At 46.3% G+C, this 18,817-nt stretch overlaps 1 protein-coding gene across 4 annotated transcripts in view; it reads left to right on the top strand.

The window, feature by feature from the left end:
• Nucleotides 1–11,119: 11,119 nt before the first annotated feature.
• Ntm (neurotrimin) overlaps nt 11,120–18,817 on the top strand; it is a 978,968-nt gene continuing 971,270 nt past the window's right edge. Inside the window, exon 1 of one of the 4 annotated variants that reach the window (XM_075966465.1) lies at nt 11,120–11,474. In XM_075966465.1, coding sequence (XP_075822580.1) covers nt 11,393–11,474 — 82 coding nt within the window. In that variant the 5' untranslated portion in view covers nt 11,120–11,392. The remainder of the gene's footprint in view (nt 11,475–18,817) is intronic. The other 3 variants (XM_075966466.1, XM_075966461.1, XM_075966464.1) reach the window with 3 other exon arrangements.

Here is an 18,817-nt window from a genome sequence, read left to right on the forward strand (position 1 = left end):
TACTTTGAACCAAGGCAACGAGACATTCTCAAATACAAGAAAGAACATTGAACAAGGGGTGAGATGTATTGACTCCATTCCCAGTTCCCAGTTCTGCTGTGTGAGCCTCAGCAGGTGGTCAGCCTTCTCTGGACACCACAACTCTCTGCAGAATGACAATATGAGATGCTGACGGAAGGGTTCTCAAGCCCTGCTAGACTCAGAGCCTACCCCTGGATCCATGTGGTAGAGCTCAATGGGTTCTAGACAGCATGGGGACCATATGAGGCCAAACAATTGAGACATTAATAAAACTCTAGCCTGATCAAAAGTCTTCCTCCTCAGAAATCTCAAAATAGATTGGCAAATGGAGAGAAATGATGCAAATCCCACGGTGGTTCTTTAATGTCGGTCACTGAGTCTTCAGCTCTAGTGTATGAAGTTGGTCTTCCTAAAACACCACAAGGACCATTCTACCCTCCTTTGTGTCTAATCTTGACAGGCCTTGACTGTCCTGTGCTCTGATCCTGTTGGCCCTGAAGAAAAAACGGTTGTGCCCACATACGTGAAGTCATCCATGTGTGTGACCTGCTATGAGCTGAGTTGCCAATAGGACTGAACGTCCATTGCATAAAGTAGCCAGTCTGACTCTGGGAAGTGCAGTGTGGATAATAGCTCAAAACTAGAGGGCCAGGAAAGACTTCTCTGGAGAGTGGCCTGATCTCTATGCATGCAAGTGTGTGTGTGTGTGTGTGTGTGTGTGTGTGTGTGTGTGTGTAGGGATACAAGTATTCTACCACTGAGCAATAGCCCCAGGTTTATTTGAAATTTTGTATTTTGAGATGGAGTCACTCAACTTGAATCTGTGAACCCCCTGCCTCAGCTTTCTGAGTAGCTGAAATTACAGGTGTGCTCCCAGACTGGTGCTGCATGTTGAACCTCCAAAAATACCAGTTGTTGTTTCTTTCTTCCCTTTACTCAGAATCAATGGTAATTATGCTTTCAAATCAGCTCCAATATTCTAACAGTCAGGATCTGCTACTCCAGGCCCTGTCTACCTACACTCTCAGAACCCTTGAACGCCAAGACCCAGACTCACAAGGCTGAGTCACACTGACTCCCACTCAGTCAAGGGCTCACTTCCAGTCCTTAGTCATTGTTAATCCTCACTCAGAATAAAAGACCACATTCTTTTATGCAGATAGAATAAAGTTTTGACCTACTGGGCTACCCTTATCTTCCTCCTCTGCTTGTTTTTTTTTTTTGAAGTTTTATTTAAAGTAGACCCAGGTGTGAGAACAAGATGCATTTGTTAGGTGTTGAGAAGTCCTGATGGTGTTTTTATGTCCATATGCAATCATGGACCTTAGTGTTGGCAGAGGTTTCTGTCCTTCCCAGTCCCGCAGCCATTCAGTCCCAAAGAAACACACAGAAGCCTACATTAATTATAAACTGGTTGGCCTATTAGCTCAGGCTTTTTATTAACTCACTCTTGCATCTTAAATTAATCAAAATTCTTGTCTGTGTTAGCCACATGGCTTGGTACCTTTTATCAGTGAGGCATTCTCATCTTGCTTCTTCTGTGTCTAGGAAACAACTGCAGAGTGTTCCTTTCCTCTTCCCAGAATTCTCCTCTTCTGGTCATCCCACCTAGACTTCCTACCTGGCTATTGGCCAATCAGCATTTTATGAAACCAATACAAGTGACAAATATTTGCAGGGTACAAGAGCATTGACCCACAGTACCCTAGTACATTGAAATCATAGTATTCAGCTACCAAAGACAGTAAAAGACACGTGCAGAGGGTCCACAAAGGAGATACGCATTAAGAAGTGACTGGGCCCAGATTTCCATCCCCAGCATTCACTAAAATAACAGTTAATACATGAAGGTGATGGTGGTTTACCCAACCCACTCAACTACAGCCTTTAGAGAAGGAGGGATTCTATCTACTGTTGTTACACCTCTGATCTTATTCTAATTCCAAGTTGATAACAACACTGACTACTTGGCTTGTAATTTGATTTTAAAGAAAAGATCTCAGATGCCTACATCTCTGCCTAAGGCCTTCTTTCTTCTACAGACTCTGTGTAACACATGGACACTTAGGACAGCATAAACAGCCATGATGGAAGGGTGGAGAAGCAGGAAATTCATATGCACTGCCTTTTACATTAGCCTTTGAGCCACAAGAAACAGGAGCCAAACTCCACATAACCTGAACAAATAGAAGCAGAAGCTCTAGGGAGGGGACATCTGGCTTCAAGCGTCCCTTGTCTTACTGTTGACAGCATTCTTACCCTTTGATTCTACTTTGCTTTTGTTGGCTTCATTTTTTTGCAGAGCCTCCGCAAGTGTTAGAAAGGTATCCCTCACATGTCAGAAAAGATACCTCTGAAATAAAAATACCTTTCCCCCCAAACTCCTAGAAAATGATAAAATGATCAGGGAAGGAACTGATTTGCTGTGCTCACTTACACACTTCGATTGTGGCATCCCTCATGAGGACCCCAAGGAACTACAGCTCAGTGTGCTGAACATCAAAAATCCACGGCCGGGTTTTCCGCAGCACCCAGAGACAACGTGGCATAGAGTACCCTGAGGATGGGACGCCTGGCTGTGCAGTTCTTACTTAGTGTTCCCTGAGCTGCACAGTGGTTAGTGCTTCCTGGCAAGCTGATTTTAAAGACAAGGAGCCAATGCGTGTGCTAGGATATTCATTTTGAAAAGTAAATCTCGCACAAGTTGGAGACACTTTGGCAGAGGTCAGATTGTCCTTGAAGAATTCTCTGATAGGAGACAGCATAAAGCCCTGAGCCCCTGAGGGACACAAGACAGAGTCCCAGAGGGACATAACCAATCCCTGCTCTTCTGACCTTAAACCTTGCAACTTCCCATTATTCTTTTGAGTTATTGCTGATAATTTCTAAAAAGTATGACCAGATAGCCATGTCTATAATTTATTAGCTCCTTTTGGTTATGGGGAGATAGCTCAGTCGGTAAAGTGATTTCCTTGCAAACAAAGGGACTTCAGTTGAACTCATAGAACTCATGTGAAAAACAAGCATATAAACAAACAGTTGGGCATGATGTCACTCACTTGTCATCCAGTGCAGGGGACGCAGAGTCACAGACCAGCTACCTTAACCCACTTGACAAGTTCCGGACAAATGGTTGAGCTATCTCAAAAACCAACATGGATGGCAGGAAACAAAAAACATGGTTGTCTTCTGGCCTACACATACACACAAAACACACACACCACACACACATACTCAAAGTCTCTCTAGGACTTGGACTGCAATTTCTGGGCTAGGAATTATATTTTCATTTTAATATCAGTGTAGAAGAATTATCAATGCATCAGGCAATCTGCTAACTATGAAATTCTCAAAGCAGAGCTACCATCATTCAGGTGTGATATGTCCCTAAACGCATTCTCTCGGCTTTTCAGAGACCTCATATGATGGCCTGATCTAAAGTGGCCATGCCCCCTGCCACTTTCCAGGGCAGTCCTTGGAGTAGGCAAGAGACTGCCTGCTTTCTGTCATAGCCTTCCTTGCCTTCCCTGAAGTGCAGTCACCAGTGAGCTGCACCAGGCTCCCCCGAGGCATGCAGAGGGCAGGCTGGCTCCTGCTCCCCACAGCGGGGCTCATGCAAGCATCTGAGAATGTAAGATCACCCACTGCCCAGAGCCGAGGCAGAGGCAGGCCACAGCAGGTGGACAGCAGAGCAGAGCCGCAGCTTTTGTTAAGTCCTCAACATTATTTCTGCGCAGCTCTTTAGATTTAAGCTCCTGCCGTTCTTTCCATAATGGCTGAGAGAAATAAAAACACCGCCTGCACACTCCTTCCTGCCTCCCTCACAGACTGCACACCTTCCTCTCCTCCTCCTCTGTGTGGTTTCCCAATCCAGGGCTCGGGGCTGGTCCACCACTCGTGGGCTATTGTTCACCTCTCTCCTGGGCTGGAGGCCGCTCTCAGGGTTCAGCTGCAATTTGGACAGCAGGGCAGCCGGGTCTCACAGTGACCTTCCTGGACTTATTGTCTGCCGTGGCCTAAGGTGACAGGTGTGCGTGGGGGCAGTTTGCAGAGAATCAATCCCTATTTGTCGTAGCTCATCACACACTGGGCGGAATCTTAAGCTACCCGATGATGAAAGGTTTAAGGAGCACAGTGCTGGCTGCCCTCTTCTTGGAAGTTAAAGACCTAATCTGTTTCCACTTCTTGGTACCCTAGGCCCCTTCCTTCTTCGTTATCTGTGAACAGCAAAAATCTTCCCCATAGTAAAGTTCCCTTAACTTTAAAGGATTGCGGGTGGATGCGAGCACCGTCCTGCCTAAAATGTAACGTCCCTTTCTTGGCACCGATTTTTGGCTTTGGGCTACTCGTCCATTTCCTCTATAAAAGAGCTGGCTCATGGCATGGAGCATAAACGATGCATGATAAAAAAAAAATGTGGTGACCCCAAGGTTCAACGTGCATCCTGCAGCCCTGATGAGGAGCGCTCGAGGCTCCGACACAGACAGGAAGTCTGATTGTGCAGTAAGGAACTGAGACTTCCAAGAGTCCCCTTCCAATCACAATGTCCCCCAATCAGAGGTTCATCAGATCGTGCCTCACTTCTCTTCACAGGAAATCCCTAACACAGGCACAGGCCACCCCTTAAATGACAGGGTCGGGTGGCTTGCTGTTTGAGGCCAGATGTCCTGATAGATCTGAGATGCAAATGGAGGGAGAATGGGGAGGAGGGTTGCAGATTCTATCCACATGACCCCTCTCAGTAAATTCTGAGGCTGGAGGAAAAAAATTCTCCCTAAAGTATACCAGGATCCTCCCTGCCAATGATAACCACAAAAATGAGCCACTGATTGACCTTGGGATTCTGTCTGCTGGTGACCCGGGGTGTGAGGGTGGCACTCCTCAAAACAAAGGAAAAGAAAAGGTACCCTTTCTCAGTGAGGTTATCTGTGTGCTTTCCCCAAATGTGAAAGTCACTGGATGGGGTAGATTCATGGTCAGAAAGAGAGAGCACGTTTTGGACACTGGGGTTTGGCAGCAAGTAGTTCCCACCTAGCTGGACTGGGGCTCCCTTAGGAATACGTTTTGACTCAGGGAAAGGGTAGCCCCATTCTGAAGCTACAATCTCAGGGAGACTCAATTCCCAGGCCCTGATTGCTTCCTCCACTGATATGTGCTAGACCACATCAGTCTCAATTTGGTTAAAATAGCAAAATAAATGGAAATGACTCGGTGGCTGTGAGATGTGGCTATGGCTGGATGGAGGAGTAATTACTCTTGTTGTAGATAGCAGATGTGGAGTTGGGATATCTCCAAAGGAGTCCCACAATCTCTGGGGCAGAACTGGGATGTGGACCTAGAGAGACACAACCCGAGGCCCTGTGCATGACAATCACCACTCTCCCAAACGATTCTAATGCCCACCTGCTTTCAAAACGCAGCCGTGATATCCACAGAGAAGTGTAACTCTCACCCTTCACTTAAAGAACCGTTGGCAGCAGATGGAAACCACCCTAGAAATCCACAACTGGGTAAAATGCAGGGAACAGCTGATTATGGAGTGCCCAACCCCAACTGATATACCTGCGACACAACCCCCACACCTAAGGCTTAAGGAACACTGCGGAAAGGCAGGCGGAAAGACTGTAAGAGTCATAAAATCCGGATGCCTGCAGTGATACAGTGTTTTCTACACATGACAGGGAGCTGCATCAATAAATTCTTAGCAACATGGCCACCTAAATGAGACCAGAACAATGAAAACACCAGTTCATGCATTGTCTCTAATCTCATAGTGCCCCACCCTAGAAGAACTACAGACAATAATAATAAATAGCTCGCCTTTCCTAAGGATGAACCTCTAATAGGTAATCCAATCTAACCTACAGATGAGCAACTGGGCCCAGATATAAATATATATGTATGTACTTATATATTATGTATATACCAATAATAAGTATAATTATGTATGCATATATATGAACTATAATAATAAAGAAGAGATGAATTTAAGAGGGAGTGGTGGGCGTGTGATAATGCAGGAGTTTTAAGGGAGAGAGGACAGCGTGGAAATAATGGAGATACAGTTCTCATGTATGAAGCTCTTTTAAAAATAAGGAAAAAAGAGCTGTATGGATGACAATGGGTGCGTGTTCAGCTTGCCTTCTCTGTGTTATCTGACAGTTATACCACCCACCTGTTCTCAGAAAAGTATCGCCTAGGATCAGGTATAGGCCAAGGTTTAATTTTATTTCAGGTTTTTTAAAAAAATCACTGTGCCCATTCCCTAAGGTGGGATGCTATGCTCACCCTTAGTGCAGGGGGGAGGGGTTTGGTGCCGCCCCAACTTAATGTGCCAGACTTTGTTGACTTCCCATGGGAGCCCTTACCCATTGGAGGAGTGAATGGGTGGGGGTGGGGGGAGGTGAAGGGGGGCAGGAGGGGGGAGGGAGAACTGTGGTTGGAATGTAAAATAAAATTTTAAAAATAATTCATTAAAACAATTTATTGCATCACAGCAGGGTGTGAGGGCAGATCTCGGGCAGGTTCTTTCTCACCTCCAATGCTAACTTTTAACATGATGTCACCTGCGGACAGTAGTCTTCCCCGCGCTATGGAGCCACTCTTTCTGTGTCCCCCTCAAGGCAGAACCTGACTCTCAGGCTCTCCAAAGAATGCCAGAAAGCTATCCTGGAGAACGGTCACTTGCCAGATGCCAGCTGATAGAATCAATTACGGGGCCAACCACTGGCAATTTGGTTAAGACTTAAAACAGTATATGGTGTCCTGATATAGTCATTGTTTTGCATGGATTAATTCATACTTTCACTGTTTTTAAAACAGCAGAAAAAGTCTCTAATACCCCTTTGCATCCCTCACAGAACTTAGCCTAGAATAATATCTTTGAAGTTGATCTAACCCACAAAATTATTAAATTCAAACCCTGACTCTATTGGTTAAGAGTTGCATAGCTGTGGGCAAGTGTTTTCTGGACCTCGACATCCTCATCTATAAAATGGGCAGAGTAATAATAATGAGGCACTGTTCACAGGCCACGAGGGTTTAACGAGAAAACGAAAGAGAAGACGGCATATTTTTACACCCGGCACATAACAGAGGCTCGGCGAACACTGGCTGTGATGGCTTCATTCTTACTCTGGCTGCGTGTGTGGGAGCACAGGAAAAATCAGGTGAGTGCGGATCTGTGCATTTCCACGGCGGACATCCACAGATGTTGATGTCGTTCCCTCTCCAGTCGCTGAAGACTATCGGTGGTGGCTCTACTCTTTGCCATCAGCCTAGAAGGAAGTGGAGTGGGGGTAGAAGGAAACCTCCCTTCAACCATTCTGCACTCTTGTCACCTGCTGTCCCCGCTGCCCTGGAGCATTTAATCACACACATCACGATGCTGAGCCTTGGACAAAAGACCCCAAGATAAGATTCTTGTCCTGGAAAGCTCCTGGCATCAAGGGCATTTGGATGAACATGTGTATTAGAACGTAAAGTCAATCTGTGAAGAATTTTGCTGGGATTTTGATGGGCATTGTGTTGAATCTGTAGATTGCTTTTGGTAAGATTGCCCTTTCTACTATGTTAATTCTACCTACTCAAAAGGGTGGGAGATCTTTCATTTTCTGGTGTCTTCTTCAATTTCTTCAGAGATTTAAAGTTCTTTTTTTTTTAAATTTATTTATTTATTTTTTCATTGAGAAAAGAAAGAAAAAAAAACAAGTTTCCACCTCCTCCCAGCCTCCCATTTCCCTCCCCCTCCTCCCACCCTTCTCCCCCTCCTCCCACTCCTCTTCCCCTCCCTCTCCAGTCCAAAGAGCAGTCAGGGTTCTCTGCCCTGTGGTAAGTCCTAGGTCCTCCCACCTCTGTCCATATCTAGGAAGGTGAACATCCAAACTGGCTAGGCTCCCACCAAGCCAGCACATTAAGTAGGATCAAAACCCCATGCCATTGTCCTTGGCTTCTCATGAGCCCTCATTGTTCGCCATGTTCAGAGAGTCCAGTTTTAACCCATGCTTTTTCAGTCACAGTCCAGCTGGCCTTGGTGAGCTCCCCGTAGATCAGCTCCACTGTCTCAGTGGGTGGGTGCACCCCTCGTGGTCCCGACTTCTTTGCTCATGTTCTCCCTCCTTCTGCTCCTCATTGGGACCTTGGGAGCACAGTCCAGTGCTCCAGTGTGGGTCTCTGTCTCTATCTCCATCCATCACCAGATGAAGGTTCTATGATGATATGCAAGATATTCGTCAGTATTGCTATAGGCTAGGGTCATTTCAGGTTCCCTATCCTCAGCTGCCCAAGGAACTAACTGGGGACCTTGGCTTGGGCTCCTGGGAGCCACTCTAGGTTCAAGTCTCTTGTCAACCCTAAGGTGGCTCCCTTAACTAAGAATTGTGCTTCCGTGCTCCCCTATCCAACCTTCCTTTATCCCAATCCTCCTTTTTCCCCAAGTTCCCCCCATCCTCCCCTTCTCCCTTTTCTCTCCCCATCTCCCCTTACCCCCATCCCACCCCACCCCCAAGATCCCAATTTTCTCCCTGGCAATTTTGTCTACTTCCCATAGCCAAGAGGGTAACTATATGTTTTTCCTTTGGTTCACCTTCTTACTTAGCTTCTTTAGGATCACCAATTGTAGACTCCGTGACCAATGAAATTGTATAGAAGACCCGAATTTTAACCCACAAACCTATGAACACCTCATTTTTGATAAAGGAGCCTAAAGTATACAATGGAAGAAAGAAAGCATCTTCAACAAATGGTGCTGGCATAACTGGATGTCAACCTGTAGAAGAATGAAAATAGACCCATATCTATCACCATGCACAAAACTCAAGTCCAAATGGATTAAAGACCTCACTATCAGTCAGAACATATTGAACCTAATAGAAGAGAAAGTGGGAAGTACCCTACAACAGATGGGCACAGGAGATCGCTTCCTATGTGTAACCCCAACAGCACAGACATTAAGGGCAACATTGAATAAATGGGACCTACTAAAACTGAGAAGCTTCTGTAAAGAAAAGGACACTGTCACCAAGACAAAAAGGCAACCTACTGACTGGGAGAAGATCTTCACCAACCCCACAACAGACAAAGGTCTGATCTCCAAAATATATAGAGAACTCAGGAAACTAGACTTTAAAATGCTAATTAATCCAATTAAAAAATGGGGCACTGAACTGAACAGAGAATTCTCAGCAGAGGAAGTTCAAATGGCCTAAAGTTCTTGTCATACAGGTCTTCCACTTGTTTGGTTAAAGCTACTCCAAGATATTTTATGTTATTTGTGGCTATTGTGAAGGGTGATGGTTCTCTGATTTCTTTCTCAGCCCATTTATCATCTGTATAAAGGAGGGCTACTGATGAAATTTGCGGGCAAATGGATGGATCTAGAAAACATCATATTGAGTGAGGTAACCCAGATCCAGAAAGACAAATAAAATATGTACTCACTCATAAGTGGCTTTTAGACATAAAGTAAAGAAAAACCAGCCTACAATTCACAATCTCAGAGAACCTAGACAACCAAGAGGACTCTAAGACAGACACACACAGGTCTAATCTACATGGGAAGTAAGAGAGAGAGAGAGAGAGAGAGAGAGAGAGAGAGAGAGAGGGGGGATATCCTTAGTAAACTGGGAGCATGGGTAGCATGGGAGAGGATGAAGAGGAGGGGAGGAAGGAAGGGGAGTCGAGAAAAATATATACCTCAATAAAAACAATTAAAAAAACCATAAAGGCAGAAGAAGAGAAAGAGAACACCTTTAAATACAACAGCAAGAGGCTTTGGAAGTGATCTCCTGCTCTCTGGTTTTGCAGGCCAAAGGCCAGGCTTGGGGAACTAAAGGGACCTGTCTTTGGCCTGGGTCTGTGGGGAGCAAGAAAGATGCTCTGCCCCCCCCCCCCGTGCTCAGGGCCATGGACCGCCCACCCACCTCTTCTGCTGGTGTTCACATAGTCACCCACTGAGCAAGAAGAGTGAGCCTCAGTATCGTCTTCATTTCACTTTGTGACCATAAATATGAACAGGCACCGAGCGCTCTATGGCAGAACGAGAATATACATTAGCAATTCTATGGGAACCGCAAGAAGGCATAACTGACACGACTGGGCTGGAAGACAATCTGAAACATGTGCGGAAATGAACTGGTGAGCATCCATGAAGGGCTCAGCTTTTCCTTTTGTTCAGAGTGCATCACTTGTTTCCTTAAGGGGAAGAAGTCAAAACCGAGCTTCCTACTTCTTAGAATTAGAACTCTGAAAAAAATTGTGTCTATTTATTTGTTTGGTTGGTTTTCTTGCTGAGAGATCATCAAAGAGATACAGCCATCTGAGGACATTTAATAGCAACACACAAATGAGCAATTTGACGGTCCTTCGGTGCATCTAACTTAAGTCTGTCTAATTGGAGGCTAAAATACAGACAGCATGCTTTGTAGTGAATGTTGATTGAGGCCATGTAGCAAGAGCCTGGCTCTCTTTCAGACAGTTCTGTAAACAGTGGGCTGTCTTCTCAAATTCTGGACACTTTATCACATCGCATGGGGTGGCATCCACATTGGTGATTTTAGAAACTAAAGTGACTGAAAAATAGGAGTGATGCAGGTTTTCAGAAGGCAGAGGGACAGGAGAAGAAAACAAAAAGTTATTTATTATTTTCAAAGTGACTACACAGAAAGGTTGAAGAAATAGGGAGGAGAAATCTGTCACTGAATAACTTCCCTTGCAGGCAAAATAGGAACAACAAATAGAATTAGACTCATTCTTGCAAATTTCACAGAGCATGAAAATGCCCCTTTAAAATTTTCTGCAAGCCAAGTTGACTATGGGATTTCTCCAGTGCAAAGTGTATCTAAGTTCGGGGGGCCAAAGACCACCAGAGCAAAGGGATTTTTGGATGCTCAGGGCTCTGCTGACTGTCAGTTTAAAAAATGAAAGCAATATACAAGGGGCAAAGTGGCATTTATCATTCCATCTCTCCAGGCTCCTGTCTCTTTAATCAGCTTGATTTGCCCAGCAAATGATTCCTGAGTGTGTGTGTGTGTGTGTGTGTGTGTGTGTGTGTGTGTGTGTGCCTGCGCGCGCGTGTTGTAGCTCTGTCAATCCTTGGATTAGAACCAATGATTGCAGCTTGTAGGAGGGCTGTCCAGGGCCAGATTGTACAATGCGCCTCAGTGCCAGAGTATGAGTGGAGATAATTACGGAGAAGTCAGACTCTCTCACGCCCTCGGCTTCCTTGTTGTGTCCTTCAGCAAAACAGTGGATTTAAATCTCCTCGGAAGAGCTTGAGAGCAACACAATCTATTAAGAGGAAAAAAGGAAAGAAAGAGAGAGAGGGGGAAAAAAGCGATCCTGACAAAAAAGAAGAAAAAGAAGAAAAAAAATCATGAAAACCATCCAGGCAAAAATGCACAATTCTATCTCGTGGGCAATCTTCACGGGGCTGGCGGCTCTGTGCCTCTTCCAAGGTAAGACCGGCTTTTGATATGCCTACAGCATCCCCGGGAATGGTACCCGGTGCTGCAAGCATTTGCAGGCTCTTGGGGGTCGGCTCCGCTGCGCGGTTTGCAGGTGGAAGCGGGAGCGTTTTAACCAGCATGGCTGGGACTTCATTCTCCCGACCAGGCTGTGAGAATATTGATTTGATTCTGGCTGCTACCGGAATGGGGGACTATATGTGCATAAGTAAAACGTGTCTCGGCTGCTCCCCTTGGGTCCGTAGCTGTGCGCTGGCTCCCTGGCTTCATGCACATCCTTCACACTTACACAGCCCAGCACACATGTATGCAAAGGGATCCTCTCAGATGGGGAGGGCAGCCGGGTTGCGAATGTGCTGCTTATGCGACTGGGGATAAATTACAGAACAAAACTTTAAATATTGGCCAGTGAACTTGTAAAGCTTCCAAGAGGAGCAAAGCGGGGAGACGCAGGCTGGAAATAATCGGGTACCTCCTGGAAGGTGCTGGCCAGCGGTTTGGTTTCGGCGGGGTGGGGGAATAAATGCTTTCGCAGGAGCCTGAACAACTGTTAGTTTTGAATCTGTTTGGGGGTGTGTTTGTGGCGGGGCTGGGTGGGGGTGGACGTTTTAAGCAGATAAAGGAGTGTGCACCACAGCGGCAAGCTGCGGTGGGCTCTGAAATTCAGGAAAGCCTCTCCAAGTTGAAAGGACAGAGGCACTAAGAGGCGAATGCTAATTTTCGGTCTACTTATTGGCGGAGGAGCCAGGCTGCAGTTGCTGAGGCTGGCTTGCTCTCTGCCCAGGGCTCTTCGCTGTTGGTTCTGCTCATTTCAGGTGCATTTGGGAATCTGCTTCCACCTTGAGTCCATTTGCTGCACTGTGTGGTCCCCACCACTGTGTCAATCCTCCCGTTAATCCTGGCCGTGGAATTAACTGCTCACCAGTTTGCCTTCCCCCATCTTTTGGGGGTGGGGTGGGGGCTCTAGGTTGCCCCTTTAATATTTAAGATGTTGGAACTCAGAGATTGAGACAGGCAGAAACTTTGACAGTCTTGGTCCTGCAAGGCTCTCCAAGAGGCTTGGCGCCTGAGGCAGGGAGGAGGGGGAGGTAAGCCTCTCCTTCCTTATGCAGTTGCGTTCCCAGAGGAAAGTTCTGACTGGCGGAGTGAAAAGGGATGGGAGTCCCACAACTGCTTCCTCTGTTCCCAGTGTATTACAGACTTGTCATGATCTCGCTGAGTCCTAGGAGCTAGTCCTTCTGATCCCTTCTGGGTGATGGACCCTGTCCTCTGCAGACCTCGTATGAGGACAGAGAGACCAGGCTGGAAGGAATCAGATGCAAATGCCTGTACATCCTGGCTGTGGTTTAGGGAGGAAGGGGAAGGAGAAAAGAGGAATTAGTCTCTAACAAGAAAGTATGGGGCAGAGGACCACACAGGAATAACCATGGGACCGCCTGTCTCGCCTAACCCTAGAGACTCAGCCCCTGAGGTCTCCATCCTGTCCTTTAGGCATTGGGGGTGTAGAAGGATAAGGAGTCTAGAGGCATCCTTGGTTGACTCCTCTTACGTAATATGGAGCAGGATTGGTGTGTGTGTGTGTCTGTGTGTGTGTCTATGCATATACTCTGCTAATTTCAGGCACTTGGGATTTCACAAACTGAGTCTATAACCCTAACATTGGCAATAGGGGAATTGAGTTCAAGCCCAGGTCCCCCTCTGGAAATAGCTCCTTGCTTTTTGACAGCAGAAATGGAAACTAAGCAGGCAAGACATTGAGTAAGGTTTCAGAGGATGGGAGAGGGTGACCCATGCCTTTGGAAACTGCCATCTGTCCTGAGAGCCTCTGTCCTGTTTATTACATCAACCTGGAGACAACTGCCAAAACCCCACCATCAGCAACCCCATTGGCTATATGCCAGGAGCCCCAGGGCCAAAGCGAATTTACATATAAATTAGCATAACTTTTCATTAGAAATAAATGCAGAGAAGCATAATATTTGCTCATACTTCACATATACCTCTGAATAGAGGAGTAGAAAAAAACCTATTTCCTCAGGTGAAGTCTGATTTTTTTTTTTTGTAGTCTTGTTCCCATCTTGGGGGCTGAGCGTGGGAACTGAGATATCTTGGATCCGGTCTCCTTCTCCCAAATTCTGAATTTCCCAAGGAAAATGATAGCTTTATTTATGCTGGCTGCATCCAGGGAGTTCTAAATCGGCTGCCATGTGTCATAATCGAACAGGGCTGGCCAATTTTAAGGCAGTGTGACCCCTAGAGACCCCATGCCACATGCCAGTGGGACGTGGCAAAGGTGATGTCTGTTTTACTTTCAGGGAAGGAAGCAAAGGCTGCTAGCTATCTCTTATCAAACTTGCAGAATTACTGAGGCAGCCCAGGTCTTGCCTGCAATAATCCACCCCTATTGCATTGACCCAGCGGGACTACTTAGAATGCGGCACACATTCTGAGGCAATTTTTTTTTCTTCTCCTCTGTTTTTGTTTTAAGCTGACTCTTCCCCCGACTACTACTTCTGGGTTTCTTGCCTCTTGGAAAGGTGTGTGGCTCTAGTGACAGGTTATGGACCCCCCCTCCCTGGTTCATTCCTTCCCCCCAACCCATGAGCAACAGTGATCTGATTTAGGGAGGTACAAGGTTTAGGGGATTCAAAATGATTATGTGTGACAGGACTGGGAGGCTGGGGGTGGGGGCGTTGATTAGCTCCAAGGGGTGAGGGGTCTGCTACCAGGGCTGGTTAACTAGAGGAAGCTCTCTCTTGAGATGAGAGGAAGCAGGCTGAGGCACTGCCTTTTCCAACCACTGCCTACCTTCTGCCAGCAGAGGTTCTGAGCACAAATGGCTGGGTACGCTGCAGCTTCCTCTTTCTAACAACCAGCCATCCCTTCTCCCAGGGATCATGGCTCCTCTCAGCACCTTTCCTTTAGCTGGGTTAGTCTCCTTTCCAACCCTCCTAATTCTTCACCTCTCAGATCCCACATCAAGGTACCTGCTTATTGAAAATACGGAGTTGGGAGGAAAAGAGGCTCACTTCACACTGTCCTTGGCTCACAGCTGAGGCCATGGGTGGGCACCCTGGAGCTGGGCAGATCATCTAACTTCCTGCTGTTCACTCGCAGTAAACATGCAAACATGCGGAAGGCCTAGGCAGTCAAGCTGGGTACAGTCTGAGACAGGAAGGAGGTAGATGAAACCAAACAGCACTCACTGACCACATGCAGTATCAACTTGAGATGAAGGGATCTAGGGCCTGGTGTGGCTATTTGGGAGTGTGATCAAAGTGCAGGATGAGAAGGGGAACCCCTAAAAGGGAAGCATGTCTGCCATGCTTGGGGATGCCTACTTAGGGTTCATTATGGTCTAATGTTCCTAGAGAGTTCCTCTCCACCCTTCCTGCTGGAGACTGCACTACCACAGTGCTGGGCCTCGGAACATTTGCTCAAGGCTGTCAGGCAGCCAAGCGGCGCCAGGCAGCAGCATCAGGCCCTGCTGATGAAGGCCGTTCTTGGAACCGGCAGCCGTAGTTACCAGAGTTACCAAGTGCAACCTGGTTCTGCTGGTGATACTTTTTTTTTTTTCTTTTAAAGTCAGATAGAAATACAAGAAGTATTTTCATTTACTGCGATGTAGACCTGGTTTATCTTCTTTCTTAGGAAGCCTCTCCTTCAACACAGGTATTGACGATGTGGTCCAAGAAAGTAACTTTAAAATACCTTTCTAGGTTCCCAGGAAGGGAGGGTGCTCGAATCCTGGTTTCCTACTAGCAATTCCCTGAAATTTCTTTGCATGCACACACAGTTCAGCCGAACTAGTGGCTAATGAGCAAGACTTTCTTTAGTTAAGTGTCATGGATGGACCAGATAAACCAGGTTATCCTTTGGGCTGAAGTGAGCATACACAATTCCAAGAAGCCGCAGACTTTGTGTGTCCATCCTGTTCATGTGATTCTGTCACACACAGGAAGCACGTGCTAGAAAGATCTGTAACATTCTTGATGTCCTCTCATGGTAAAGACGCCCTCTGAACAAGATTGGCAGGCCCAGGATTTGGCTCTTTGCCAATCTTTATGTTGTTATTGTTATTGGGAGTTCTTGGCTTCCTGCTCACAGGCTCAAATGCTAAGTTTGCTTTATTGGTAGGGACATCAGAGATCCTACACACTTCAAATATCCCAAGGGACGGCCTCTAGGTGTCAAGAAAGCTCTAGTGACCTGAGTCAAGCTCAGTTGGGAACCTGATCATCTCTGGGCTCATTTTTTTCCTTGTGTTTTCTATAGGGAAAATAAATATTTCCCTCCAAGAGCCTGTCTCCCCACCTGCCTGACAGGCCAGGGAGCGACTCCCCTGGGTGTTGTAAGGACTCATTAATGCTTGTAACACTCCAAACATGTGGTGCTAAGTGGAACTCCATGCTGAGACCGGTTGTATTTATGCGGTTTTCTTCCTTTCTGCTCTATTGGCTTGTTACATGTTTACTTTATGTCTATAGTCATTTGAAATTCAATAAAAACAAATTAAACATAAAAATTGAAACATGCAAACATAAGGTAGCTGGTGGCTGCAGGTTGGGCAGGCACCGTCTTATGAGTCTCCCTGGACTCTCTTCCAGTCTGCTGGGGCTTCTGCACTGTAGCGGGGGGAGGGGGGCAGACTGGGGAGGAGAGGGGTCTCTCGATGAAATGCAGGGATCATACCCCCATCTGTATGGAAAAGGAGGCTTGGCATGGGTTTGTGATCCTGCCGTGTGAAGAGCAGAGGGGCAGAATTTTGGTGAAAGAGAGGAGCTAGAGGTAAGAGTTTCAGTGGGGACAAGGAGCACTACTCTAGTCCAAATCAACAAAATTTGGGAAAAAGAAAGATTCCTGCTGCTTTTACTGACTTTGATCAGTTGTCTCTGAAAACTTCGCATTTTCTTCCCTGTGTATTTACTTATGCTGCCCTCAGGAGTAAGACTGCTCCTACTGTCCCTGCCATGTGTGAATTCAACCACGCTCCCTCCCATCCTCTCCTGCTGGCCTCTCTCTCTCTTCCAGCTCCCCACTCTAGATGCTTCCTCTTTTCCTTCTTCCTTTCATCCCCCCTTCTCTTCCATGGGAGTGGTAATTGATCAGTTGGCAGATCTAGGTCAAGCTGGCAGGCTTGCTCTGCTTCCTGCAGGCTTGTCTAGAAGGAGGGGAGCGTCTGTGTGCCCCGCCCACTAGAGCCCAGACCATGGGGTGGAGCATTGGGGAAGGAGGGCAGATGAAATGTGGTAAGTTCCCTGTCCTCAGGGGGGATTGTCTGGGATGTTGTTCACTGCATTGTCTTCATATGTTTAGTGTCTCTGACACTGGTTTTTCATACCCAGCTTATCTTGCCTTCTTCCAGCCTTTATCTTTCCCTCTACATCTATGCTTGCCTTGTTCCTTTTGCTCACTCCCTTTCTTGACTCCCCTGAAATCATGGCAGGCAATCACAGAATACCCCTTATGTCAGTCATATTACAGGTTTGGCCTTTTGTTTATTTGAGAGAGGAAAAGCAGAAGCCCTGCCAGAGGAGCTCTGTAAGACATTTGCAAACTGCAAAACAAACCAACAAAGACTCTAATTTTCATTGCTGAGAAGAGAGGATTGCAAGAGAGACTGTCAAGCTAAGAGTCAAATATTGGAAAATATATTCTTCACTCTTGCTACCCAAAACATCTTAGGTTACTAAGTTTGGTTTTCCCTCATCTCTTTTTATTTTTAGCTTCAGTGAGAACATTAGCCTTTGCATTAATAAAAGAGTGTTCAAAAGACCAGTTTGTTTGGGCTTCACTTGCCTATTCTTAGAAGTGGCACCAAACTCTAACCTCAGTCCAAAACACTTTTATGGCTGGTCCACTGCTTCAATGGCTAAGGAGTGTGTATGGAGAGTACTATGGTTCATGCTGTGCTGAAGGGGCTAGCACTGCACAGGGAACAAATCAGGTGAGGTCGGGTCACAAAGCAGAGATCTTGCAGCAAGTGTGAAGATTCAATGCAGTGTAAGGCCTCCTGTGCTAATGATGACGGCCTGGCAAGAAACTAACCCTGTAGTTGTTTTTTGTTTGTTTGTTGTTTTGCTCTTTTGGGGACCTGCCACCCCACCCAGCTCCCAAATAAATCACATGCAGAGGCTTATTATTACTTATACATACTTGGATGCCCCACCTTAGATTGGCTTATTTCTAGCTAGCTTTTCTTAACTTAAAATTATGCTGTCTAGCTTTTGTGTCTGGGTTTTTAACCTTTTCCTATTTCTGTATATCTTTTCTTTCCTTCTTATTCTATGTCTGGCTGGGTGACTGGGTGGCTAGCCCCCAACATCCTCCTCTCCTTCTTTCCTCACTCTTCAATCTTCTCTTTTCCCAGATTCCTCCCCCTACTTATTCTCTCTGCCTGCCAACCCCACCTGTCCTTTCTCCTGCCTTGCTATTGGCCATTCAGCTCTTTATTGGACTAATCAGGTGTTTTAAACAGGCAAAGTAACACCGCTTCACACAGCTAAACAAATGCAATATGAAAGAATGCAACACATGTTTGCATCATTAAACCAATGTTCCACAGCATAAATAAATGTAACACATCTTCCACTAATATTCCACAACACCAGTTCTCAGTCCGTGTTTGGGCAAGCATTGGCAGAGGTTCTGCACATCACGGCTCCGTGTTCTTGCAGATCAGAGACACTGCCTTTGATTCCTGTTGCTCTTACCAAGAAGGTGTTCCGGAGATCTGATGTGTTTTCTATTATATGACGCATGATGAATCTGGAAGCAAATGAGGGTCAAATAGTCATGTGACTCCTCATTTTTGTTATTGAATATCTGATGACTCTTAACTCCATTGCCCCCCAGCATAGCCAGACTCCCTCCTTTGTGCCCCAATTTCTGCACAGCAACAATAGGGCCAAAGATGGTAAAGAGAGAAAACTTGTGATAAGTCAGGGAAGAACTTGCCCTGGGCGACTGGTCTGGTTCCTTGGTTTCTGTGTGGGATGCGCATCTGTAGTAATATTTTGTCTGTGGTTTAACAAATAAAGTTTGACTAAAGATCAGAGTGCAGAACTAATCCACTGGAGGCCAAGGAGTGGTGGCACACACCACTAATCCCAGGACTCAGGAGATGGAGACAGAAACAGAGGGATCTCTTTGAGTTCAAGGCCATCTTGAGCTACATGAGATTGACTCTGTTGAAAAGAGAAATATAGCTCACACAAAGGTGATCCCAGCACTTGGGATCCCATGCCTTTAATCCCAGCGCTAGGGAGGTGGACACAGGAGTGGTATGGCTGGGTGGAGAGAGGAATATAAGGTGGGAGGAGACAGGAGCTCAG

This window comes from Microtus pennsylvanicus, chromosome 3 (assembly GCF_037038515.1).
Source record: "Microtus pennsylvanicus isolate mMicPen1 chromosome 3, mMicPen1.hap1, whole genome shotgun sequence".
Lineage (NCBI taxonomy): Eukaryota > Metazoa > Chordata > Mammalia > Rodentia > Cricetidae > Microtus > Microtus pennsylvanicus.